The 21508-nt window shown below is 48.7% G+C and overlaps 8 protein-coding genes across 10 annotated transcripts; 3 read left to right on the forward strand and 5 right to left on the reverse strand.

Moving 5' to 3' along the window:
* Nucleotides 1-89: 89 nt before the first annotated feature.
* LOC9655853 (zinc finger protein BRUTUS) lies at nucleotides 90-4795 on the forward strand. Of its 2 annotated transcripts, none has more exons than XM_024672566.1 (13): nucleotides 90-568; nucleotides 626-847; nucleotides 916-1110; nucleotides 1160-1425; nucleotides 1476-1680; nucleotides 1737-1905; nucleotides 1978-3475; nucleotides 3550-3759; nucleotides 3820-3963; nucleotides 4030-4264; nucleotides 4319-4378; nucleotides 4448-4519; nucleotides 4572-4795. In XM_024672566.1, the coding sequence occupies exons 1-13, from the start codon at nucleotides 314-316 to the stop codon at nucleotides 4692-4694; spliced, it is 3654 nt and encodes a 1217-aa protein (XP_024528334.1). In that variant the 5' UTR covers nucleotides 90-313; the 3' UTR covers nucleotides 4695-4795. The 2 variants fall into 2 exon arrangements, with proteins under 2 accessions (XP_024528334.1, XP_024528341.1); XM_024672573.1 differs by having other exon boundaries at nucleotides 3823-3963.
* Nucleotides 4796-4858: 63 nt separating this feature from the next.
* Nucleotides 4859-5999, forward strand: LOC9641483 (protein FAM133). Its single transcript, XM_002960306.2, has 6 exons — nucleotides 4859-5092; nucleotides 5159-5252; nucleotides 5312-5365; nucleotides 5569-5610; nucleotides 5673-5729; nucleotides 5809-5999. The coding sequence occupies exons 1-6, from the start codon at nucleotides 4893-4895 to the stop codon at nucleotides 5899-5901; spliced, it is 540 nt and encodes a 179-aa protein (XP_002960352.1). The 5' UTR covers nucleotides 4859-4892; the 3' UTR covers nucleotides 5902-5999.
* A 1684-nt stretch (nucleotides 6000-7683) lies between these two features.
* On the forward strand, nucleotides 7684-8709 carry LOC9655855 (ropporin-1-like protein). Its single transcript, XM_024673823.1, has 4 exons — nucleotides 7684-7893; nucleotides 8088-8273; nucleotides 8397-8551; nucleotides 8608-8709. The coding sequence occupies exons 1-4, from the start codon at nucleotides 7693-7695 to the stop codon at nucleotides 8684-8686; spliced, it is 621 nt and encodes a 206-aa protein (XP_024529591.1). The 5' UTR covers nucleotides 7684-7692; the 3' UTR covers nucleotides 8687-8709.
* On the reverse strand, nucleotides 8581-10636 carry LOC9655856 (GDSL esterase/lipase 4). The gene is made up of 5 exons (XM_002960947.2): nucleotides 10293-10636; nucleotides 9948-10066; nucleotides 9667-9897; nucleotides 9354-9603; nucleotides 8581-9133 (listed from the first exon to the last, which is right to left on the reverse strand). The coding sequence occupies exons 1-5, from the start codon at nucleotides 10609-10611 to the stop codon at nucleotides 8829-8831; spliced, it is 1224 nt and encodes a 407-aa protein (XP_002960993.2). The 5' UTR covers nucleotides 10612-10636; the 3' UTR covers nucleotides 8581-8828.
* On the reverse strand, nucleotides 10589-13442 carry LOC9655857. Its single transcript, XM_024673805.1, has 15 exons — nucleotides 13231-13442; nucleotides 13022-13158; nucleotides 12871-12972; nucleotides 12707-12808; nucleotides 12532-12619; nucleotides 12307-12483; nucleotides 12086-12254; nucleotides 11951-12032; nucleotides 11807-11900; nucleotides 11656-11752; nucleotides 11514-11607; nucleotides 11388-11460; nucleotides 11160-11333; nucleotides 10974-11099; nucleotides 10589-10915 (listed from the first exon to the last, which is right to left on the reverse strand). The coding sequence occupies exons 1-15, from the start codon at nucleotides 13435-13437 to the stop codon at nucleotides 10748-10750; spliced, it is 1890 nt and encodes a 629-aa protein (XP_024529573.1). The 5' UTR covers nucleotides 13438-13442; the 3' UTR covers nucleotides 10589-10747.
* Nucleotides 13443-14766: 1324 nt separating this feature from the next.
* On the reverse strand, nucleotides 14767-17245 carry LOC9641484 (basic helix-loop-helix protein A). 2 transcript variants are annotated; one of them, XM_024674618.1, is made up of 10 exons: nucleotides 17048-17245; nucleotides 16952-16993; nucleotides 16746-16882; nucleotides 16378-16647; nucleotides 16215-16311; nucleotides 16121-16135; nucleotides 16002-16058; nucleotides 15451-15939; nucleotides 14941-15384; nucleotides 14767-14878 (listed from the first exon to the last, which is right to left on the reverse strand). In XM_024674618.1, exons 3-10 carry the CDS (start codon nucleotides 16871-16873, stop codon nucleotides 14801-14803), a joined length of 1578 nt encoding a protein of 525 aa, XP_024530386.1. In that variant the 5' UTR covers nucleotides 16874-16882; nucleotides 16952-16993; nucleotides 17048-17245; the 3' UTR covers nucleotides 14767-14800. The 2 variants fall into 2 exon arrangements, with proteins under 2 accessions (XP_024530386.1, XP_024530380.1); XM_024674612.1 differs by having other exon boundaries at nucleotides 16952-17245.
* A 284-nt stretch (nucleotides 17246-17529) lies between these two features.
* Nucleotides 17530-20097, reverse strand: LOC9641485 (guanine nucleotide-binding protein alpha-1 subunit). Its single transcript, XM_002960950.2, has 14 exons — nucleotides 19957-20097; nucleotides 19676-19776; nucleotides 19552-19624; nucleotides 19456-19493; nucleotides 19293-19382; nucleotides 19148-19222; nucleotides 18990-19097; nucleotides 18830-18931; nucleotides 18719-18774; nucleotides 18546-18662; nucleotides 18397-18490; nucleotides 18281-18340; nucleotides 18149-18231; nucleotides 17530-18088 (listed from the first exon to the last, which is right to left on the reverse strand). The coding sequence occupies exons 2-14, from the start codon at nucleotides 19730-19732 to the stop codon at nucleotides 17920-17922; spliced, it is 1122 nt and encodes a 373-aa protein (XP_002960996.1). The 5' UTR covers nucleotides 19733-19776; nucleotides 19957-20097; the 3' UTR covers nucleotides 17530-17919.
* Nucleotides 20098-20130: 33 nt separating this feature from the next.
* On the reverse strand, nucleotides 20131-21223 carry LOC9641486 (peroxiredoxin-2F, mitochondrial). The gene is made up of 5 exons (XM_002960951.2): nucleotides 21020-21223; nucleotides 20821-20850; nucleotides 20555-20713; nucleotides 20397-20491; nucleotides 20131-20339 (listed from the first exon to the last, which is right to left on the reverse strand). Exons 1-5 carry the CDS (start codon nucleotides 21212-21214, stop codon nucleotides 20231-20233), a joined length of 588 nt encoding a protein of 195 aa, XP_002960997.2. The 5' UTR covers nucleotides 21215-21223; the 3' UTR covers nucleotides 20131-20230.
* Between the last annotated feature and the right edge of the window lie 285 nt (nucleotides 21224-21508).

Raw genomic sequence — 21508 nt, forward strand, 5'->3', positions numbered from 1 at the left:
GCGGCGCCGCATCGTGGAGGTCACATGTTGCGGCGCTCTTCAAAAACTAGCTAGAAAGAAACATTTAGCAAAGTCTTGGCCTAGGTATTTCAGCCTCTTATTTAGGGCGGGAGTGAGAGAGAGAGAGAAGCGTTAGCTAGGGTTTATGCGCGGGTTCTACATTCTAGCGATCTAAAATCACAGGATTCACAGAGAAAAATGCTTTGCATTTGGATAATGCGTCTCGGATGCCCGTCCAGCGCCTTCTCCTTTGCTACCTCTCCAGGTTTGGCGGACAGATTTGCCGTCTGGTGTTCTTGAGCTTGCTCTGGCGATGGCGAGCCCTGTGATTGTCGATCTAGCTAGCGCCGTGCCGATCGTCGAGCCGGCGGCGGAGTCAGAGGACGACGTCATGCCACCGATTATGCAGTTCATGTACTTCCACAAGGCGATTCGAGCGGAATTGGAGAAACTGCACGGCGATGCTCTGCAAATAGCCAAGAGCAGCGACCAGGAGATTAAAGGACTGATCCGGCGCTACCAATTCCTGCGCAGTGTGTATGAACACCATAGTAGCGCAGAAGACGAGGTTCGTTTATTTGTTTTTTTCTACTTTCCATCGGGCTCTTTTCATCTTCTCTATCAGGTAATTTTGCCAGCGCTCGATCTGCGCGTTAAGAACGTCGCGCATTCGTATTCCTTGGAGCATCAAGTGGAGGGCAACCTTTTCGAGCAGCTTTTTGAGCTTCTCAACGCGGTGCTCGCGGTTAAAGACGATGGTTTGAAGGAGAGCATCCGGAATGTTGTGTGCTGCACGGAAGCACTGCTAACGACTCTTGTCCAGCATTTGTGCAAAGAAGAAGAACAAGTATGTGTTGTTTGTTCCTTGTGCTTTTATCTTATCAAAACTCTAACTTGACAGTTTTTCTTTGTCAGGTATTTCCTTTACTTGTGAAGCACTTCACTTATGACGAACAAGCCGCGCTCGTTTGGCAGTTTCTCTGTAGTATACCGGTGAACCTGATGGAATTGTTTCTTCCCTGGCTGGCTTCGTCCCTATCACTGGAAGATCGAGACCAAATGATAGCTTGTATGCGGAGGATTGTACCAAGTGAACACCTTCTCCAACAGGTATGGACTAACTCTATTCTATCACCGGCGTTCAGATATGCTATTGCAGGTGATTTTTGCATGGCTCAAAGGAAGGGAGACTTCGGGCACGAAAATGTCAAGTATGGAACAGGAGGCCTTACAACCGGATGACTTATCAGGAGACCACCAACGCAAATTTCCTATAAACAAATTGCTTTTGTGGAACGATGCTATCAAGAAGGACATGGAGAGGCTCGCGGAGGAGGCTAAACTATTGCGGTCTGCGTCGCCATCTACATTGTCTTCGTTCGTGGACCGGCTGAGGTTTCTGGTCGAAGTGTGTATCTTCCATAGGTATGGTTTTCTATAATGCTTCGAATTTGTTAATTATCTTTTTTGGTCAGTGCTGCGGAAGATAAAGTACTCAGTCCGGCAGTTGGTCAGAGAGCAAACGTTGAAGAAGATAACCAACACCTGGAAATGGTTCAACGTTTAGCGGATGGCATTCTAGCCATTGGACACCTTGAAGGGAAAGCCGATGAGCTTTGTATTGAGGTAGAGTACGTTATTCAAACTATACGGGAGCACTACTTCAACCCGGAGCTCAAGGTATCATCGTGTCTATGTGGTTTCCATGAGCTGACTTCTTTAGTTTCGTGATATAGTTGATTTCTCTCGCTCAAGAGCATTGCACGATTGAGGAGCAACGTGTTCTTTTATACCGAAGCCTAAGAGTTATGCCTTTGAGAATGCTTGAACGAGTTTTACCTTGGTTTGTGGAAATGCAAAGTGACAAAGAAACCAGAGATATGCTACACCATATGTGTCTGGCAGGTAGCTCTATTTATTTTCATGTATTCTATTTTGTGTTGATGTTAACTTTCTTATTGGCATTTTATTATGCAGCACCGGTTTCTGACAAGCACCTTGTTGCTCTCTTTTCCGGCTGGGCATGCAAGGGGTGCCGTCAAAACTCAGACAGTTTCAAGTGTATATATGCCGGGGAAGCACACGAGTGTCCTGTGAAAATGCTGGAGCTTGAGCAGGTCAGCAATGAGGAAAGTACTTCGTCTGCCGGCTCTACAAGGTCAAAGCGCCCTCGAGATGTTGGAGACAGTGAAGGCTCTTCGACGTCTTGCAAAAATGCTGTATTGAAGCAGTGTTGCGTCCCAGGACTGGGAATGAAATGTCCAAACCTTGGGATTTCCAGAGTTCCTGTCCGCAAGCCGCTCAGCTCTCCGAAAAGCTCTTCTTTGGGATGCAGTCTCTTTGGTTGGGGGAAAGTTGACAGCACGTCACCAGTAGAACCAAAGCCGATCGACCATATATTTCAGTTCCACAAAGCCATTCGGAAAGACATGGAGTACTTGGACTTGGAGTCTGCCAAGCTAGACAGTTGTGACGAAACGTTCCTCAGGCAGTTCACTGGACGGTTTCACTTCTTATGGGGTCTCTACAAAGCCCACAGTAACGCCGAAGACGACATCGTTTTTCCAGCCTTGGAAGAGAAAGAAGCTCTTCACAACGTCAGCCACTCGTACTCGTTGGACCATAAACAGGAGCAGCACCTTTTTGAAGAGATTGCGAGATTTCTGGAAGAGTTATCACGTCTCTACATCCCGGATTGCCTGCTCGAGAAATCGGACATCAACGCTATTCGAGAGAAACGGGGAGACTTGGCTCAGAAGCTTCAAGGCATGTGCAAGTCTGTCCGGTGTAGCCTGGATCATCATGTTGCAAGGGAGGAACTTGAACTCTGGCCTCTTTTTGACAGGCATTTCACTTTTGAGGAGCAGGATAGGATAGTTGGTAGAATAGTCGGGACTACAGGTGCAGAGGTTTTACAATCAATGATCCCATGGGTTACGGCGGCTCTCACAGATGGTGAGCAAACTGGGATGATGGAGTCTTGGAGACAAGCTACGAAAAACACGATGTTTGACAAATGGCTGAGCGCGTGGTGGGGAGATAGCTCACTTAAGTCGTCTCCCTCGTCTCCTCCAGCTACAAGGGATCCTTCGACACCACCTTCCGGCTCTAGCGAGTCCTTGCAACTGGTGGCTGATTACTTTGCCAAAGATTCGACAAAGGAGTCTACCGTGCAAGACGACGAAGGGGAGTCGGGCGAGACTCTTGAGCCGGAAGAAACTGGTGACTCTGATACTAAATCTGAAAGCTGCAAAAGTTGCTCAAAGTACGATGCTGCTCAACACTGCTGCATGAGAAGTGACGAGAAGGACAAACCGCAAAAGCTTGAAGCGGACACAGGAAAGTTTAAACCGGGATGGCAGTACATCTTTAGAATGAACCAGAAGGAACTAGAGGCTGCCATCCGTAAGGTTTCTAGTGACAGTTCCCTGGATCCTCGGAGGAAAGCGTACCTTATACAAAATTTGATGACCAGGTTAGCTCCTCCTCAAGTTTTATGTAGCTTGCCTGCTGATTGTCACCATTTCTAATGCTCTCTTTTCTTTTCAGTCGCTGGATTGCCGCTCAGCAGCATTCTTTACAAGAAACAGATACGTCTGGAGACATTCCTGGGCGCAGCCGGTCCTATCATGATCCCGTCAAAGGTATATACGGTTGCGAGCACTACAAAAGGAACTGCAAGATTCGGGCCGCTTGCTGTGGCTCGCTTTTCGTTTGCCGGTTTTGTCATGACAGAGCGAGTGACCATCCCATGAACAGGTACTCTTGTGGTGTTTCGGTTATCAAGCAGATACTCAGCAGTCTCTTGTTTTTTAATAGCAGGCATGAAACGAAGGAAATGCTGTGTATGCAGTGCCTTGAAGTGCAACCAGTCGCAGAATCCTGTCACAATCCTGAATGCTCCGGCTTCAGAATGGCCAGGTATTACTGCAACATTTGCAAGTTCTTCGATGACGACACAAGGTCAGAGCCAGTTTCATACTCGCAGAGAATCGTTTTTCTAATCCTTTGGCTTTCGATCTTTCTCAGGGACATCTATCACTGCCCCTTTTGCAACCTCTGCAGAAAGGGGAAGGGCCTGGGCATCGACTATTTCCATTGCATGACCTGCAATGCGTGCATGCACGTGTCCTTGAAGGACCACAAGTGCAGGGAGAAAGGCCTGGAATCGAACTGTCCGATTTGCCATGACTTTCTCTTCACATCAAGCAGCCCCGTGAAAGCTCTTCCTTGCAATCACTTCATGCACTCCGACTGTTTCCAGGTATCATTTCCAGATTTTCTCATTCACTTCTTGTCTGACAATTTGGAGCGATAGGCATACTCTTGCTGCCACTATACATGTCCCGTCTGTTGCAAATCCTTGGGAGATATGGCGGTAAGTTCTCTATCTCGCTCTCTCGTTGTATTGCGATCGATCGTCTCTTAACACTCGACAATGATCCAGGTTTACTTCGGGATGCTGGACGCTTTGTTGGCGGCTGAGCAACTTCCGGAGGAATACCAGGGCCGCGTCCAGGTGAAAATCTCACAACCAAAGGAAAGTGTGCTCTAATGTTTGGTTGTTCCAGGACATCCTCTGCAACGATTGCGAGCAAAAAGGAACAGCGCCATTCCACTGGCTATACCACAAGTGCCAAAAGTGTGGCTCCTACAACACGAGGACAATCTACGACGGAGGATCTCACAGATGATCCTAAAAGTTTGGAGAGAAAAATGGCCAAATTTTTGAGAAGAAAATAAACGAAAACGACTGTACATTCCAAAGCTATAAATTGAAGCGAATATACTGTGACATGAGTGGATATTCTCCAGAATTATGTCTAGGATTGTGCTAATCTTAGTGTGCCTCAAGAGCCCTAGTTCTAGTCTAGGGTTTTTGTGGTCTCGCAATGGCGGTGTCTTCTTCGACCTCCGGCTCTTCGGAATCGCTGTCGCGGCATCACCACCTCAAGCATCGCCGCAGGAAGCACAGCCGCCGCCACGACGCGAGCTCCGCCGACGGCAGCAGCGGCGCCACCAGCAGCAGCTCCTCCGACAGCGATGCACACAGCGGCGGCGGCCGGATGAGACGCGCGAAGCGAAAGCACCGGTTAGTCCTTCTTTTCTTTGCTTGTAGTGCGTGATTGTTGACCTCGAGCTCTTCGATCCATGGCAGAGGTGATGCTTCGAGCAGCGAGAGTGACACCGATTACGATTCCGAGAAGCGGAAGCGCAGGAAAAAGGAGAAGCTTCACAGATCACACAAGAAGGTCATTTGTTTCCTTTCTGCTTGGTCCCGCTTTGTAAAAATCTCTCTTTGGCTTTCTAGGATGGTTTGAAGGAGAGAAATCACAAGCACAAGAGCAGGAAGCACAAGCGGGAGGTACGATTCTTTTTTTGTTTAGAGCAAGGATTTTGATACGCGTTTGCTGCCTATGCATTGGGCCGTTCCATCATCGGAGCTGTGGTTTGCAACATTGTTTGCCCAACGTATGGCATCATGGGACCTTACTCCTTTGATGCTGCTGTGAATGTGGGGGCTCTTATATTTTTTTTTCCTCTTGGCAACTCTGGAGCTACACGCAGAAATCGAGCGATGAAAGCAATGGTCCCGTGCAATTGTCCAAGGTTTGGTTCTTTTTTTCTTGCGTTTCTGGGATTAAGATATGCTATTCTTCTTGTGGCAACAGTTCCTGGGTCGGACAAAGGACGACGGCGTTCGTCGAAGCGTTGTTTCGGGTAAAAAGGTCCGTCACTGGTTGGTTCTTTCGGTTTTGTGATGTCTGTTTCACTGTGGGGTTCTTGTTTTTCTTTTTCTTTTTTCAGATTCAACTCAAGGTTGAAAAGAGCAAAGAAGACAGAGCTGCGGAGACGAAGCGCAACGAGCTCTTGAAGTTTTTGAATGCTAGCTACGATTGAAAATGGCGAGAAAAGATTCGTTTGGTGTTTTGCTCTCCAAATGTTCTTTTCTTGACTTTGTTCTTATCAAAGAAAAGGGAAACGTTTAGACTCTCAAATCGCCACGCTTTGATCCATTCCGTTTGTCGCTCGTATGTTTGGAAATGTCTTTGCTCGCAAGAACAACGTGCGCCTTTGCATTGGGGCACGCGAATGCTTTCGACGACCCAGATGCGTCCACAGCGATGACGTTGGTGCGTCAGGAAGCTTCCTGGCAGCTGCCCACTCTCTGGACTTTATAAGCCTTTTGATCGCCCCAAGGAGAGCAGAGCTTCCACAATCCATTGCAACAATCTGGGACAAAGGGAGACAGATCAGCGCCAGGAGCTGATTTTCAGATTTTGGAGCTCCAGCCAAGATATGGAAAGTAATCTCCCTCACGAGCAAGGGGCGCAGCAGAGGAATTGCGGAGAGATGGGCGACTTGATCCAGCGGCTGCTCTTCGATTTCGAGCAGCAGATCCAGCAGGAAGAAGAGATCCAGCTCCAGCAGCAACAGAGACTCCACAATCAGCAACAATTCCAGCAACAGCCACACCGAGAAAATCAGCAGCGACAGCAGCAACAGCAGGAAGAAGAGATCCAGCTCCAGCAGCAACAGAGACTCCACAATCAGCAACAATTCCAGCAACAACCACACCGAGAAAATCCGCAGCGGCAGCAGCAACAGCAGGATGAAGGCATGGTCTCCGACCAGGAATCCGGCCTGCAAAACGAGGAGAACTTCTCCCCCATCCGGAGCCGCCACATGATCGCCGAGAGGCAGAGGAGGCGGCGCGAGGCCGAGCTTCTCGCAGCGCTCAAGTCGCTCCTGCCATTCCCCACCAAGGTAAGATATATAGCTCTTTAGATTTCATTTCCTCAGAGCTCTCATCTCCGACCAAACAGAGAGACAAGCTGTCCATCCTTCAAGGCGCGATACGATACGTCCAGGAGCTACGGACGGACTGCGCTGCCAGTCGATCGGAGCGCGGCGAGGATTCCATCACCTCCAAGCAGCAGCAGCAGCAGCAGCAGCAGCAGCAGCAGCAGCAGACGAGCAGCGGCAGCAGCAGCACGAGAATTCGCGTCAGGGTGGAACAAGCGGCGCTCGTCTCCGCGCTGGAGCACATCAAGGCGCTGGGCTACGAGGTTGATTCGATTGAGCTCAACCCGCCACGAACCCATGCGGAGCTGGTGGTGCACCCAATTGTGAGATCGCATTTTCAATCCTTTTTATTCTCGTAGAAATCTTCTTATCTGTTGATACTAGGTTCAACTGAGCTGCACTACCGGACTTCAAGAACTCCTTGACCAGCTATAGTCAATCTTTAGTTGCTACAGTGATTAAGCTAAAATTGGGCATCTTTAAAGAGATGTTTAAGAAAATTATCGTTTACCAGCAGCCTATTAAGTCATGTAAAACCAGGACTATGGAAAGGGTAATGGAGAACGTCGATATCCTTTTGTGGCTCCCGATGCCGATTTTGCTGAAAGCTAGAGCTGTTTGCAAGGCTTGGAAAGAGATTATTGATTACCCATGGTTTATACGCCGTTATGCAGAGATCCATCGCCTCCCATCTTCCTGGCGGAGATCGCTGGCCCTGCTAGCAAAAAATATTTTTACATGCGTTTGGAGGCCTTGATGGAGAAGGTCCCAGAGTCGTCACGCCCTCGTCCGGTGTTTGCGCCAACATCACCCTTTCCAATTGGATTCATATGTATAAAATAAGAGCAAGCCCCGGTTTTTGCCCTAATTCTAACTTCCACCAGCATGGATCTCGACTACGACCCCATCTACTGCGTGGAGCAAATCCAGATCCCTCCCGCGCTCCCCGACATTCTCAAGGGCTTCGCCAAGGAGGCCATCCGATCGCAGCCGCCCTGCCTCCACGAGTTTGCCTGCACTTACTTCCAGCGCCTCCTCGCCACCGCCAAATTGGACGCCACCGCGCCCCCTCCCACGCTCGCCCAAGTAAGCTTTGCGCTTTCTCTCTCCTTTGGTTTCCACTCCTTGCAACTCTCCCAATTGAGATCTCCTCTCCCTGGGTGGCGCTTCTTGGTCTCCCGTTTCTTCCTGTTTCTTGCGAGGAGGTTTTCTAGAGTTTGTTTTCTCTTTGATGTTCCAAAGCATAACTTTGCTAAAATCTCTTTCTTGTGGCTACCTAGCTCCAGGCAGTATGGGTGGATCTCAAGGACACGGAATCCATGAACCCCGAAACTCTCCGCGAGATTTGCGCCTCTCACGGCATTGCCTCGGCCGCCTTCTCCAAAGTCTTCCAGCTTATCGAGTTTCCATCCGACCCCGTCGATCCAAAGGAGATTCTCGTGCTGCTCGTCACCACAACAGCAAAGGTTCTCTTTTCTAAGTTTTTTCTTTCTTTTTTTCTGTAAGAGTTGGGAATGGTGCTCCTTTTGCAACACTGGATCTGACTCTCGGATGGTGTGGATGGAATTTTTTTTTGCTTTTGAAAACAGAGCTTCGTAGCGGTTATTGATGCGCTCTTCAAAGTCTTTGGACACAAAACAGGTGGTAAGATGTCAGTGCCTCTCTTCTTCAAGATTTTGTTCTTTATGGCCAAAAGAGACAGGGACATCTCCCCCCAGACAGTGAGCGACCTCACAAAATCACTGTAAGCTTCTCCTATCAAAACCTTCCAGGTTGACACTTTTTCTTTGTTTTGCGCAGTGCGGACAAAGACTGGGTCTCCTTCGGTGACGTTCGAAGCAGTCCACACATGCAACACTACTTCAATACGAAACCATAGCCACGACGTGACAAATGGAGATCTCTGAAGGACACCTTTGAAGATGAGAGATGCCAAGCTTCTCTTTATGCCGTGCTCGCAACAGAGATCAAATCAAAGACGAGCACAAACTTTGGCAGCTCTAAGAAATGAAAAAGCTTCGCTAGATCATTTCTGGAAATGCAAAAGATGGTGTTCCTGGATTCTCCATGCGACCGCTCGGCGACGAGGAGTGGAAGAGCTGCTCCAGATTGACGGGCTCGATCACCGTCGCGTTCCCGCGCCACAGAGCTTGAGCGTACTGCTCGTGAACTCTCTCGGAGGGATGATAAGGATCCCACCATACGTGGGACGATGGCTCCTCGCAAAGCTCGTAGCTCAGCTCCGGATCCACGCTCTCGATCCCGCAGTGTCCACGGCCGTGGAAAGGCCCTGCTCCGCAGCAAGCTTGTGCGGGTTCCTTGAATCCTGGATTCGCAAAGAAGAGGAAGAGTTTAAGAAGCAACGAGAGGAACTCTAAGATAGAAAAACTCTCGAGGAAAACAAGAAAACTAAGCGAAACCACGAAAAACTTCGAGCGAGAAAGCAAAACAAGTATACGAAAACAAGAAAACTACGAAAGGAAACCACGAACAACGAGAAAAACTTCCAAGAAAACTTAAGAACGAGCAAAGCATCGATCACGTACCGTAAGCTCCAAAGTTATTCTGCCGTTCTTCGAAGAAATCGTAGAAATGCGCGCGGACGATGATGGAGTCGGGATGGATTTGCCGCAACCGCTGGATGGCGAGGCCGAGCGCGTAGTTGTGAGCTTGTCCCAGCGCAGTGGCCGGTTCGTGGCAGCCACCACTGCCATTGACGATCCGCAGAGGTGGTAAGCATCCCAGAGGCCCAACTCCAAACATGACGATCTTTCGGGCTCCCTTGGAGTGGAGAACCTGTTAAGAAACCATAGTGGTATCCAAAGAAACTGGAGAGAGTGATGAAAGCTTGGAGGTTACCTCGATCGCTTTGGTGATATTGGAGACAACCAGGGTGACGAATTGCTCCGGCGTGAAAGCTTGCTGGAGGTGTGGATGGCTGAAGTAGCCGCTCAAGTAGTCATTGCTGCCAATGCTGATGAGATAGACGGCGTTGGAGAGGAACTCCTCGTACTCGACCAGGTTCCTCTCCTTGGAAACGTTGCCGCAGAAGTCCGCAAAGTTTTCCAGCTGCTTGCTAAGCGGAGTTACCTGCGAAGAACTTTGGATGATCCTGGAGGTGTACGGAAGGAGTCACTTACCATTCCTTCGTTGGTGTCATCAAGAGCACCGGCTCCTCCGGATCCAAAGTTGGCTCCTTGAGCTAGAGACGCGTCGGGTTTCGCGTATGACTCCACAACAGGGAAGCCAGCGTACTCGGCTATGACGAAAAAAAAAAAAAAAAGATCATGAGAAGTTCACGAGTAAAAAGAGGAGCATTTCCCGAAAAGCAAAAGGGTCTATAAAGGCAAAAGGAGAAATGCTATCGTAGCTTGAGCTTTTCTCCATGGCCGCTATGAGGCTGAGAACTTTGAAAGAAAGATTATAGACAAGAAAAACTTTGGGAGGAAAAAACGAATTTTTTTTGGAGGAAAGAACTCACTCACCGATGAAATCGATGATAACTCGGCCTTCGGTGAATCGCCCAGTGGCCTGGCCCTGGAATCCCTTGAAGCCATACGGGTAGCGATTGGCCTGGAAGTTGAAAGGCGTGGCGGGCGAGTAGAAATTGGTGCCAGTGTCGACAGTGGAGTCTCCAAACACGATGATGGCTGATGGCTCGCCTCTCGCGATGCCAAGCTCTTGCAAGCCCAGCGCCAAGAGGCAAAGCCAAGCAGCGCCAATCCAATGCCTCCTCGCCATGGACGAAGGAAGAAAAATAGAAAAATTCTTAAAGCGATAGTAGAAAATAGAGGCACGGTTCATTCAAAAAAATGGGACAAAAAACAAATCCTAGCGGAGGAGACGAGATGCCGCTTCACAATCACAAGTGGCCCTCGAAGAAATAGATTTGGGGGAAAATTACGAGAAGTTACCGCTTTAGACACCTTAAGTGATGATCTTACGATGAACTCCGGCATGAGCAATAGATTTCGGTTCTCATCGCGTCGATGGCTGCGTGATCCTGCGTGTATCGCTCAGGCCCCAGATACACGCCACACTTTTCCAGCAGCGCCACGGACGCCGGCTTCCCAAAGCAGGAAGCGTAGAGATTGAGATACTCCAAGTCCTGTCACCATCAAAAAAACGAAGCTTGATTGCCTTTTTTTCTTTCGTGAACTTTGTACCTGGAGTCCACTTAGAACTCTTTCGAGGCGTACTGAAGAAACCGGCTCACTGCTGCCTGGGGTGAAAACTTCCCCGGGATAGAACAAAACGCCATCTCCGGGAGGCAAGCCCCGACGGAAACGTATCTGGAGGAAGACAAAGCACACTTTTTATGGTCAGGCACTGAAAGATGATGCTCTACAAACCTCAGCAGCAGGACAGAGTGATTTCTCGTAGCAATTCGTACCCCAGTAAAGGAATCCCGAGCCTCCTTCTTTCCACGCTCGCCAGAGAACCCCACGGTGTTGCGTACCTCGCATTCCAAGGTGCCAGTTTGGGTGAGGATCAGACGGCCCCATACAAACGTAAGTCCACCATTCCTGAAGACAAGTACAGTGTTTCTATTGAACTCAAGTACGCAGTCAAGACTTTACCTCGCGTTGATCGGGTTGCAATTCCGCTACGATTTCTTTGACCAGGTCCTCGCGACCTCCCAACACCCATTCACTGCGAGACAAAGCATGGATCTTTTTAATGTGTAAAACGTGAAACATTGCTACCTCGTGCAAAATATTTGCGTATGAGGCCGTAGAAACGATGGAACTTTTATAAACGCCTCAAAACTCCCAGGTGGATATTGCACGTCGCTTGGACCTGGTAAAACAGATGCTCGAATCAGTAGAAGACTAGGAAACCAAATACCAGAATAATAAGTCGTTAAAATTCGAGAGTTTGGCGCAATTGACCTGATCTCTTCTGACATTGTTCGGATAAAATCGTATTGGTCCGAGCTCAAAGGCTGCCAAAAAAGTGGCCAGTACAAACGTCAACCCACAGTTGTTCGTTACAATACCTCGTCCCACAAATAAAAATATGACTTCCGCCAGTGCTCTTTTGTGCTTAGAATTTCGATCTCCCTTGTCACGAGATCCTTGACTGCATTGGAGCTGTCACATAGCGTAGCACCTCACAAAGGCATAAACATCGTTAGGCTTACTTGGAAAGAACAGGAGCATAAGGAACAGCATAGGCTGCAAGCCTTGGATCCGAATAGTATTCCTCTGCCTTGACATGGTCAGCTGGAGAATCAACACAAAAAACGTAAGTGAAACACAACGTAACCCACTAGTACCTGGCCAGGGACACGTATAAGCTAGTATACGCATGTTATCACCCCATCTACAAAAATACGGGCTGATTCTGAACTGCAGCAGCCACTGGTAATGCCTATCTAAAGCATTATACCAGCCACTACTCCCATGCTCCACATTAAAGCGGTCTTCAATCACAGTTTCAGAGACCTGGCAATAGATACAAGCTGTAAAGCCTTGAGCAGAAAGGTTCTAAACGTACCCCAAAAACAGCGGGAAGCGTTGGCGTAACAGGTAGAACAAAGTCCCAGACCGTGATACTGATCTTCAGTTTCAGGGAAAGAGATTCTTCATCTATCTCCATCTTTCCATTATGCGCAAGCGCCGGGTGGTCAAGCAGGTGTTGCAAGTCCTGTCTTACTTCTTCAAGCAATTCCATCTAGACAAAAGCGATTACTTGGACAGCAGTTCAAGAGAGATCTTGTACCGGATTCTGTCTTGTATCGTCCATTTTAGCAGCCACATTTTCGACCATCTTCCTGAGCTCCAACTTGTCGCCTTCGTCGACAGAGAACCTACACAGGAACGAGCAAATTAGACACTCGTTGCAGACTTCTAATCGCAACCATGCTACTGACCAACAATGAGATTGAGAGAATTACTCTGCATCCGCCTTGACGGCACTAAAGGTCATCTCGCCTTCGTACACTCCTGGAGTTTGCGACGACGGAACATGCACAGACAACCACAGAGCAGATGTTTCCCTGTTTAATTCAAACCACGGAGAGTAGAAAACTAGGAGAGAAAAATTGGCAGCCTCACTTACCCAGGCAAAAGCGAAACTTGACAAGTTGGCATGCTCACCGGGACGAGAGCATCAGGCACTCCAAGTATAGGAACAACTCGCCGCAAGGAAACGCTCTCCAGCCTAGAAGAACGCTTGAGAATCACCACACGAAAGTAGCTCGATAGCCCACCGATCTCCAGAAGCCGAGACAAAATCTCTGCAGTGCACTTGAACGTGACCGACAGCACCACCGCAAGCCCAAGAGATTTTCGGGCGAAGAGCGATTTGAGCGCTCTCCCGCTCGTTCCTCGCAATCAATAAATTTAACTGCGAACAAGCAAAGCGATCCAATTTTCTTTGCGATCGATCCAAATTGCTGCGCTCAATCGATCCACTGACCTGATCTAGCGCCCGCGGGGGCTCCTGGTGCCCCACCGTGGCCGTGCTCGGCATGCACCACACGCTGAAGAGATCGGACGCCGGATTCTTGGCGATGTCCACGGATCCAGGGCGAGAGACGGCGATGCCGCAATCGCCCCAGCCGTAGCCAGTCCCTCCGCCCGACAGTCCCTCCACTGGAGGCGCTCCAAGATCGGCATTGCTCATGCTTTGCAAACCCTTCTGAGATTTTAGGGTTCTTGGGCTCTTTTAAAAATTTTAACTTAAAGGTGTAAAGTTAGGTTTTGCACATTTTATAAAATTGTAAAAGTTATAAAGTTATAAAATTACCTCTAACATCCACCACCAGAGAACAAATGATAGAAGAAACACATACAACCAAATGATCCAAACCTATTGCAGAAAGCTTATTGACCGCGAAACTTTAGGGCAAAACCATGGGGGACGAGGATTCCTTCTTCCAGATTTTGGAGCGCCTTGGGCTCGATCGGGCCATCCCACTGCTCCTGGCCTGCAAATCCTGGTACGATCTGGTAGCGCGCTTCCTGTCAAGGAATCGAAGCCCTCTGGTCTTCATCACTCGCAGCATCGATCCGGCGCCTAGATTGAGGATCTGGGCTCCTTTCTCCGCCCAAAAGTCTCGCCCGGTGAAGCTCTCGCACTTCCCATTCCCGCACGAATCCGGCGAGAACGGGCTCTAATTCTCCACCGCGCACGGCCTGGTGTGCGCTTGCCTATGGTTCAAGCCCTTCAATGGATTCTTCCTGGGGAATCCGATCACGAACAAGTGGAAGCGCATCCCCGGGCGGGGCACCGCCGCCACATCGAGCTCCTCCTGGCTAGAGTGGGAGCTAGAAAGCCTGGAGATGGACGCGAGCACGGGAGCTTACTCGGTGGCGATCGTCCGTGGGCGATGGAGCGAAGGATTCATCGGCCACGCATTGCAGTACAGCTTGGGCGAGAGACGGTGGCGGAAGGGTGCGTGCCTAGGCGGCCGCGAGCTAGCGGAGAAGCAGAAGCTCCACTTCTCGCCCGGCTATGCGCGCGTCGGGGACTTCGAAGGTTCTACGATCATAGGCTTCTGGGGTGGACGCGGTGGAAGGCTGCGAGAGGGATCACGCCCACCGATCGGATCATCCAGGGGTTCTCCTACAGAGGCAGCAGGGTCTTGGCGACGTCGCTGGAGAGCTCGAGTGGCGGCCATGGTTATGGCGTGTGGATGCTCGATGGGAATCGAGAGAGATGGCTGCTCGTGTCGGAGGCCTGGACGGAAGATCTGTATGGGAAGAGGTGGCCAAAGCTGTCCTTTGCGAGATCTTCCGGGTTCCTGCTGGGCGATGTGATCGTCATGAGCTGCTTTGCGTGGCCTCCGGTTGCGTTTCATATCGGGAGGAGGACGTGGGATTGCTGCGTTGCGGCGGAAGAACTCGATCGCGAGGTTGTGATAACTTCCCCGCTGGAGAAGGATCACTGGCACAATCCGTTTTGCAGCTATGCTTTTCTGCCCAGTTTGACCGCTGGGCCGTGATCTGCGAAGATGAAAAATCATAGCAATTGAAGTAACAAACTTCTAGGATGACAGAGGCCGCGTTACTCTCTGGAGAGCTTCGCTTATATCTTGCTCGCTTGCTCTCGGCAAATCTTTCGCCTGTAAAAGAGAGAAACCATTGGCGTGGTAAAAGAGAAAACTTTGAAAGCTTGCAAACTCACCTCTGCCTTGAGGCTGGCACAAAACGTTCGTTGGTCGGGTGTCCGTGCTTCGACCGTGGAGACGTCGAGGTTGAGCTTGTCCAGGGCCGCGAGGATGTCCAGAAGGATTCCTTGCCGGAAGGAGCACTCGATTTCGAGAGCTGTGAAGTCGTCTTGCATCTGGATCTCGGCTTTGTAGCTGGAGCTGTCCGGTCCCAGCTTGTAAGTTGTGGACATTGGAAAGCTATCCTCTGGCTCCATGTCCACTGCCATGTCCTGCGGCGCTGGCTTCTCTTGCGGATGATCCTGTGGAGGACTGCTTTGAGCTTTCTCGGCTTCAACAGGTACGTCCTGTCCTCTGAGCCTTGCCTCGAGAACTTTGTTCCGTTGCTCGAGATCAGCGACTTGCCTTTGCAGCTGCCTCAGGTACTCAATCGCGTCTCCCAAGATCGACACCTTGTCCATCTACACTACAAGCAAAGCCTCCACGTTTGCAATGAAAGTACAAGCAGAAGAAAACAATTAGCTTACCTTGGTGACAAAAGGAACCATGTTTCGCAGCATCAAAAATCTGTCGTTGAGCTTCTCCCTTCTCCTGCGCTCCAGCATCGCGTGAGCGGTGTTGACATCGTCCTCCTTTCTTGACACTGATTTCGACTGACTATCTCCTCCACTGTCGTTCATTTTGGCAGCCTCCGACTTTTCAGCTGCTGTGTACATGTGAGGAACCCGGAAGAGTACGTTTTTAAGCATTGCCTGGCATTGGCTTTTCACTTGGCTCGATGATATTGAAGCCTGTCTTTGAAACTCTTTCCAGCTCTGGAAAGCACTGCATCTCTCCATTTTCTGTCGTTGCCTAGGCTGCTCGCTGGAAGGACCATCCTGTGAGGAGGGGCGAAGGTCTTGGTGTCCATTCTCACCGCTTTGAGAGCTCGAGATGGACGGCTCCGAAACAGTTGGCTTTGCAAGCTCAACAAAGAAGCTGACAACGTGTTGTACAATGGACGTATCCTCTCGGACCTGTAACGTAAATCCTTCTGAGCGCCTAATTACAGAAAACGAAAGGAGCACGACAAACTTACAAGCTCAGTCGAGCCAAGCTCCAAAACACCCTCGGCCATGGGAATGCACACAACTGTCTGCAAACTAGCAGTTCAGGACTTGATTGACAAACGACAAGGACGTCGGAAATCATTCTTACCTGAATGCACGCAGTCTGGAGCCTCCTCCAATTTGGATATGAAAACAAGACAAAGTCAGGCGTGTGTCCTCTCATGAGCAACAAGTATTTATACCTTTGCCAGTAACGCTCTCGAGAAAACCTTGGTAGTCGCTTCATTAGCTTTGCAAAGCCAGACAGGACGTCCTTTCGAGAAAGCTTGTCCAGGTATTCTACACAAAGAAAATTAAAGTAAGTCTCTAGAGAAGCTATGGTTTCTTTCTAAAGTTCTTTCTTACCCGGTGCCTGGATCAAACGTACACGACATGCAAACCAAGTAGAACCACTCGGTGTCCGTCAAGTCTTCGGGCGAGAGCGCAGCAGTCGGGCGCCGGGTGGCTGTCGAGGACTGGCTACCATCTCCGGACGCTGACAAGTTCTCAAACAGTTCTCGCAGCTGGTCACTTCTCTGTAGGCCGTGTTCTTCCGGGCTCCGTTCTCTGGAAACTATGATCGTCTTCCTCGTTTTCACACTCCCGTTGTAGTATCCATCCGACCAAACAAGCTCCCTGTGATCATGCAAACTTTCCCAATGAGGTTCGTGATCCACAAAAGGTATAAGAAAAGAGAGTGATAGTCTAGCCATAAGGACAAAGAGTTTCTTTACCCTTGTGGAGGTGGACATGGCTTCCAGAAAACAGCATAAGTCCATTGTATACTCTGTACTGCCGCTTGTAGCCTTTGTCTCAGTGTTATCCTCGACTTCTCTCCCATTTCCTTCCTTTTAACAGCCATTCACAGGCCCTGGAATCGATCCAAGAGAAAAATTTCACCAAATCAAAGGAAAAAATGTAGCAAGGAATTCTCCTGTACCTCCACAGGAAAATCCAAGCGCGGCGCTACAGGCGAGTAATTCTGGAGCATAGAATTCCCCCCTTGGATCAATCCCCCTCTCGAAACGCTACAGACCTCGCGAATTGCGATCCAGCGCAATATTCCTTGCCGCGCACGCCAATCCTGCCGAGAATCGCCGATCAGATCGCCTCCAGCTTCCCTATAAGCGCCCCCCACGCGCCATCCATGGCCGTCTGGATTCCCCGAGCATCCATTCCGACGCATCCAAAATCACACATCCCATCCACAGTGTTTTGTTCGTGTGTGAGCGAAGGACCGCCCAGTGTAAAGAGGCTTTGACGAAGGACTGGCCACTTGCCGTCAATGTTGAAGCATCCGACGGCCCCGGTGGCCCGGATCCGACGGCTGCCCGACGAACAACCCGGGAAGCTTCTCGTTGGGAGATTTTGGCAATGTGGCCGGCCATCTTTTCGTGAACGTGTTTTATTTTGGGTGTTAATTCTATGGTCTTTGGGTAGGTAGTGGTGTTTGTTGCCCTCTCTTCCAACCAAGAGAAAAGGTAGAAAAAGAACGAATTAATAGAAAATTAAGCAAAGTACAGGTGAAAATGGACGTTTGGAATTTTCAATACAAGTTGACTTTAATAGGTATGGTATAGAACAAAGGTTGTTATCGGTGATATCATCCGATTGATACCATTGTTCCCTGCCAACCATTTGGAAATTTCCTCACCAATTTGCTCCGGGCTTACGCACGCTGCTGCGACATTTCCCATGAAGGAAAAGAGTGCGCTAAAGATTCGGAAATCTGAAAATATGCATGTATGCTCATATTGTCTTCAGTCTTAGAAGATACCGCAAAATGCCCGGAATGGGCATTGAGATATGATGTTAAGTCCACTTCTCGAGTCTCTTCTTTTGAGCTGTCGCCTTGTCGTCTGTAAGTTTGCACTTGAGATCGAAGGTTTGCCAGCGTTGAACTCATTGTCACAAGAGGCTTATGCTCGAAACGACGAGGTTCTTGTCCACGAGCTCAAAGGTGTACTTCATTATGCGCGGGTCCAGAGCTGTCGTCTCGAATAGCCAACACAGCCTCTGTGTTCCGAGCCCTGGGGTGTTTCGCTTGTAAATCTCGTCGAATTTGTTTTTGATGTATCTGGAAAGCCGGCCGGGGTCTCAAAAATCCGTAACGAGAAAACAGTTAAGTAAAGCTTACTGAAGGGCGTGAGAGATTTTCCTTTCTTGGTCGCCTTGAACTTCATTGTAGTCTCGAAACACCTCGCAAACATTCAGGGGCACCTGCGTAAGGCCTCGGTTGAGTTACTTTCAGTGAAAGCTTAGAACTCACCGAAAGTACTTTCTTCCGAAATATGTCGTATTTGTTTAGAAATACAAGAAACGATGTTTTCTGCAAAGAGGAGGAGATGACGCAACAAAAACACAAAAATGCTTTTAGACAAGTACCTCAAAACTTGGATGCCGAAGGACCGACTCAAAAAGCTCCATCGTTTCAACCATCCGGTTCTTCCCCTCGTCTTCGAAGAGATTCTGATCATATCTGCGAATTGTATTCAGTGAAAGACTGCTTTGGCAGTAGAATTTTAAGTACCCACTCGCTCAATGCAGCGCAGAAGATGACGGCCTTAACCCCGTCGAACAAGTGAAGCCACTTTCTACGTTCGTTTCTCTGGCCTCCCACGTCAAAGACTCTATAGGTGTGTCCGTCGTGCCTGAAAACCAGTATTTCAGTTAACAAGCAACCAAACATATGTTCTCGAGACTTTACTTGAACACTACATCAGCAATTCCGGTTGTCCGCACTCTAGCATGGAGTATGTCTTCCTGAATGAACACTCGCTTCAGAATAGAACAAGAAATGGAAAATGGAAACGCATGCCTCTGTTGGTATGTAGTCAGGTTTTGCTAGCCTGTCCACGCCGCTAAGAAAATATTCTGTACAGTCAGGGAGTTGCAATTCGTTCGCTTTTCGATAAGTTGCCTGTAGAAAACCATTTTTTTTATAAAAAAAAATAAAAAAATTGCATAAGAAACTGTACCTGAATTGCAGGATCACTCCAAATCTGTGCAATTAGATCACTTTCTAGTAAACCTATGGGATGGTAATCCACTCCGTCACCAATTTCCGCGATTCTCTTTCCATGCTCCTAGAACACTCAGATAAAATTCCAAACTGGAGTAAGGTAATCAGGCAGACCATGTTTTCCCGCCTCATCGTGTACTCTCCTGAAACATCCTTCTTCTGCAGATCCAAGCATCCTTCGTAGAGAATCTACACGAGTGATTCCTATCAAAAATCTTGAAGAAAATGCCCAACAATCAATCAGGACAGTGCTAGCTACCTTAATTGCCTGATACACATTCGCGTGTATGACAGGAGTGTAGTTCTTCAGCTCTTCAACACCAAATCCCGTATTGTACAGCAACTTAATCTGCACGAGCAGAAGAAAACTAAGAAAACTTCCAAGTTCTCAGGTTAAAGCCGTTCTAGCAGATGGCACGAACCTGTTTAAAGATGGTTGATTTCCCCGACTCCCCAGAACCTGAGAGATCCAAAACTTATTTCCTGGTCTACAAAAGAGAGCAGAAGTCCACACATACCGAGGAGGAGGAGCTTATACACGTTTTTCTCGATTCGATCCTCTTGCTTGAGCTGCCGGGTTAATTCACGTTCCTACGTCAAACAAAGCCCACGTTACAAAGGAAAAACTATGGTATCTAATACCCGCTCTTCGTCCTCCTCTTGTGCTACTGGTTGGCCTTTGCTACACAGCGACCCCATCCGCGCAGCTATGGCTAGATTCCAAACATCTATTCGCCCAAGCCCTGCAAAGTTCCAGCCAATCGATCGATCAGAGACACGCTATCCTGTAGCTCCGAATAGAAAGCAAGATTTAGCCGCCAGATGCTCTCCCCAGCTCGATCGCCAATGCCTGGATTTTCATCGCGCGCAGCGAGCGAGAGGGAAAATGCTGGCCGGATAGATCGAAAGAAACAGAGCCAGACCTGGAATAGTCGGTGGCAACCAAGCGCTGCGCACGAAGCCCGCCAGGAGCGCCAAGAAATAACCTAAACAAACCTATACGCGAAAGAGGAAATTGCGGGGCGTCGCATGAACAAGTCCGCCTCCATAGCCGAGTACGGACTGGAAAACAAAAATCGGCGCGTACGGACATCCAGTCAAGGTCAAACTGCCGGTAAAAGTATTTAACACAACAGTACGTTGGTTTTTATAAGTAATCCAGTTTAATATAAACACTGTCTCGTTCGTCTCCCTGCTTTAATGGATGGCTTTGATCATCGTCTCGCCATCGCTAACCTTGAGCTCCGAAGGAACCTTTTCCACCTTGAGGACTTTCACCACACCATCGTCCACAAATGCTGACCACCTGCGTAGTTTATTTCTCAAGAATGTCAAAAGCAAATACCGAAAGAGATTTCTCCACCTCTGCGAACGAAGGCCAAGCAGCGCCTTGCTCAAATCACACTCCAAGCCCAGAGATTTGTGGAAGCTACCGTCGAAATCGGCGAAGAACTGGATCTGGGAGCGTTCCAAACTCTTAGAAATAAGCGCACGTAGAGGAGGAGGAAAAAGAAAGCTAACCTTGCCTTTTGCATTCATCTTCTCGGCCCAGGCGTTGATGGTGTAGGGGTCGTTCACCGCGACGCAGATGACGGAGTCGACGCCCTTGGATTTCAGCTGCTCGACGTTCTTGGTGTAGCTGGGGACGTGACCCTTGGTGCAGACACCCGTGAACGCGCCCTGGATGGAAATGGAGTGAATTGTAAGTTACGATCTCTTTTTTCTTCTTCTTCTGTTTAGTTTTGCTTGTTTCCTCGAAGAACAACAAAGACGAAAGAATAACTTACTGGAGTACCGAAGATGACAACACGCTTGTCCTGAAAGACAAAAAAGGGGATAAGAGAACATGAAGAGAACAGGAAACTTCTAAATGTCTAGAGCTAGAAGACTTTGTCTAAGGGATTGATGAGATACTAGCACAAGAACTAGTGAAAGTTCATAGCAAGATTATCGTATTGCTAGCGAATGCAGAATAGCAATACTGACCTTGAAAATCTGGGAGAGCGGCGTTGTGGCGAACTGGGATTCGAGACCCTGGTCCCAGGTCCGCGCTTCCTGTAATGCGAGGTCGGAATCTAAGTCGAGGCTGGAAGAGACTGTGACGACGGACCTCGAGCGCGCGGACAATGTGGATTGGATCCGCAGCGCTCGTTGCCGCATTCCCACAAATGCGCGCGCCATCTTGACCTAATTTAGTCCTGGTTAGGGTAAGAGTGTTAAAATATTTTTAAACATTTTTGTTTAATTATTGTGTTTTGCTTTTTTTTAAAGTGCTATTATAAGGTTTAAGGCATGGGATTTGGATTTTGTATATAAATCAAAGTTTTCTGGCTAATAGAATATGCATATTTCTATATTCTATGTCACTTTAATTTTCCCTAAAAAATGCTTGAATTTGTGTTTTTTGTTGAGATTTAACTCTTGCATTATTATTATATACTCCCTTACATTAGTTTCTTTCTTTCTTCCTCCTTA

This window comes from Selaginella moellendorffii, unplaced genomic scaffold (genome assembly GCF_000143415.4).
Source record: "Selaginella moellendorffii unplaced genomic scaffold, v1.0 SELMOscaffold_0, whole genome shotgun sequence".
In the NCBI taxonomy this organism is placed as follows: Eukaryota; Viridiplantae; Streptophyta; class Lycopodiopsida; order Selaginellales; family Selaginellaceae; genus Selaginella; species Selaginella moellendorffii.

Bases quoted from the DNA above. Each gene is read 5' to 3' on its own strand.
- LOC9655853 (XM_024672566.1), top strand. From the start codon at position 314: ATGGCGAGCCCTGTGATTGTCGATCTAGCTAGCGCCGTGCCGATCGTC. The intron at 1,426-1,475 runs GTATGGTTTTCT...TTTTTTGGTCAG, and splicing joins GAAGTGTGTATCTTCCATAG to TGCTGCGGAAGATAAAGTAC. The intron at 4,265-4,318 runs GTATCATTTCCA...TTGGAGCGATAG, and splicing joins TGCACTCCGACTGTTTCCAG to GCATACTCTTGCTGCCACTA.
- LOC9641484 (XM_024674618.1), bottom strand. From the start codon at position 16,873: ATGGCTGTTAAAAGGAAGGAAATGGGAGAGAAGTCGAGGATAACACTG. The intron at 15,940-16,001 runs GTAAGTTTGTCG...TTTACGTTACAG, and splicing joins AGCTTGGCTCGACTGAGCTT to GTCCGAGAGGATACGTCCAT. The intron at 14,879-14,940 runs GTGAGTTTGCAA...TCTCTTTTACAG, and splicing joins GTGCCAGCCTCAAGGCAGAG to GCGAAAGATTTGCCGAGAGC.
- LOC9655855 (XM_024673823.1), top strand. From the start codon at position 7,693: ATGGATCTCGACTACGACCCCATCTACTGCGTGGAGCAAATCCAGATC. The intron at 7,894-8,087 runs GTAAGCTTTGCG...GTGGCTACCTAG, and splicing joins CCCCTCCCACGCTCGCCCAA to CTCCAGGCAGTATGGGTGGA. The intron at 8,552-8,607 runs GTAAGCTTCTCC...TGTTTTGCGCAG, and splicing joins AGCGACCTCACAAAATCACT to TGCGGACAAAGACTGGGTCT.
- LOC9655857 (XM_024673805.1), bottom strand. From the start codon at position 13,437: ATGAGCAATGCCGATCTTGGAGCGCCTCCAGTGGAGGGACTGTCGGGC. The intron at 11,461-11,513 runs GTAGCAATGTTT...TTTGTCTCGCAG, and splicing joins ACGCAAATATTTTGCACGAG to TGAATGGGTGTTGGGAGGTC. The intron at 11,100-11,159 runs GTTTGTAGAGCA...GTCTTCCTCCAG, and splicing joins CACTCTGTCCTGCTGCTGAG to ATACGTTTCCGTCGGGGCTT.
- LOC9641483 (XM_002960306.2), top strand. From the start codon at position 4,893: ATGGCGGTGTCTTCTTCGACCTCCGGCTCTTCGGAATCGCTGTCGCGG. The intron at 5,093-5,158 runs GTTAGTCCTTCT...GATCCATGGCAG, and splicing joins CGCGCGAAGCGAAAGCACCG to AGGTGATGCTTCGAGCAGCG. The intron at 5,611-5,672 runs GTTTGGTTCTTT...TTGTGGCAACAG, and splicing joins GTCCCGTGCAATTGTCCAAG to TTCCTGGGTCGGACAAAGGA.
- LOC9655856 (XM_002960947.2), bottom strand. From the start codon at position 10,611: ATGAACCGTGCCTCTATTTTCTACTATCGCTTTAAGAATTTTTCTATT. The intron at 10,067-10,292 runs GTGAGTGAGTTC...TTTTCGTCATAG, and splicing joins AGTTATCATCGATTTCATCG to CCGAGTACGCTGGCTTCCCT. The intron at 9,134-9,353 runs GTACGTGATCGA...TTGCGAATCCAG, and splicing joins GAATAACTTTGGAGCTTACG to GATTCAAGGAACCCGCACAA.
- LOC9641486 (XM_002960951.2), bottom strand. From the start codon at position 21,214: ATGGCGCGCGCATTTGTGGGAATGCGGCAACGAGCGCTGCGGATCCAA. The intron at 20,851-21,019 runs GTCAGTATTGCT...TTTGTCTTTCAG, and splicing joins CGCTCTCCCAGATTTTCAAG to GACAAGCGTGTTGTCATCTT. The intron at 20,340-20,396 runs GTGGAGAAATCT...TAAACTACGCAG, and splicing joins CTTGGCCTTCGTTCGCAGAG to GTGGTCAGCATTTGTGGACG.
- LOC9641485 (XM_002960950.2), bottom strand. From the start codon at position 19,732: ATGGGGTCGCTGTGTAGCAAAGGCCAACCAGTAGCACAAGAGGAGGAC. The intron at 19,625-19,675 runs GTATTAGATACC...TGTTTGACGTAG, and splicing joins AAGAGGAGGACGAAGAGCGG to GAACGTGAATTAACCCGGCA. The intron at 19,494-19,551 runs GTATGTGTGGAC...TGGATCTCTCAG, and splicing joins GTATAAGCTCCTCCTCCTCG to GTTCTGGGGAGTCGGGGAAA.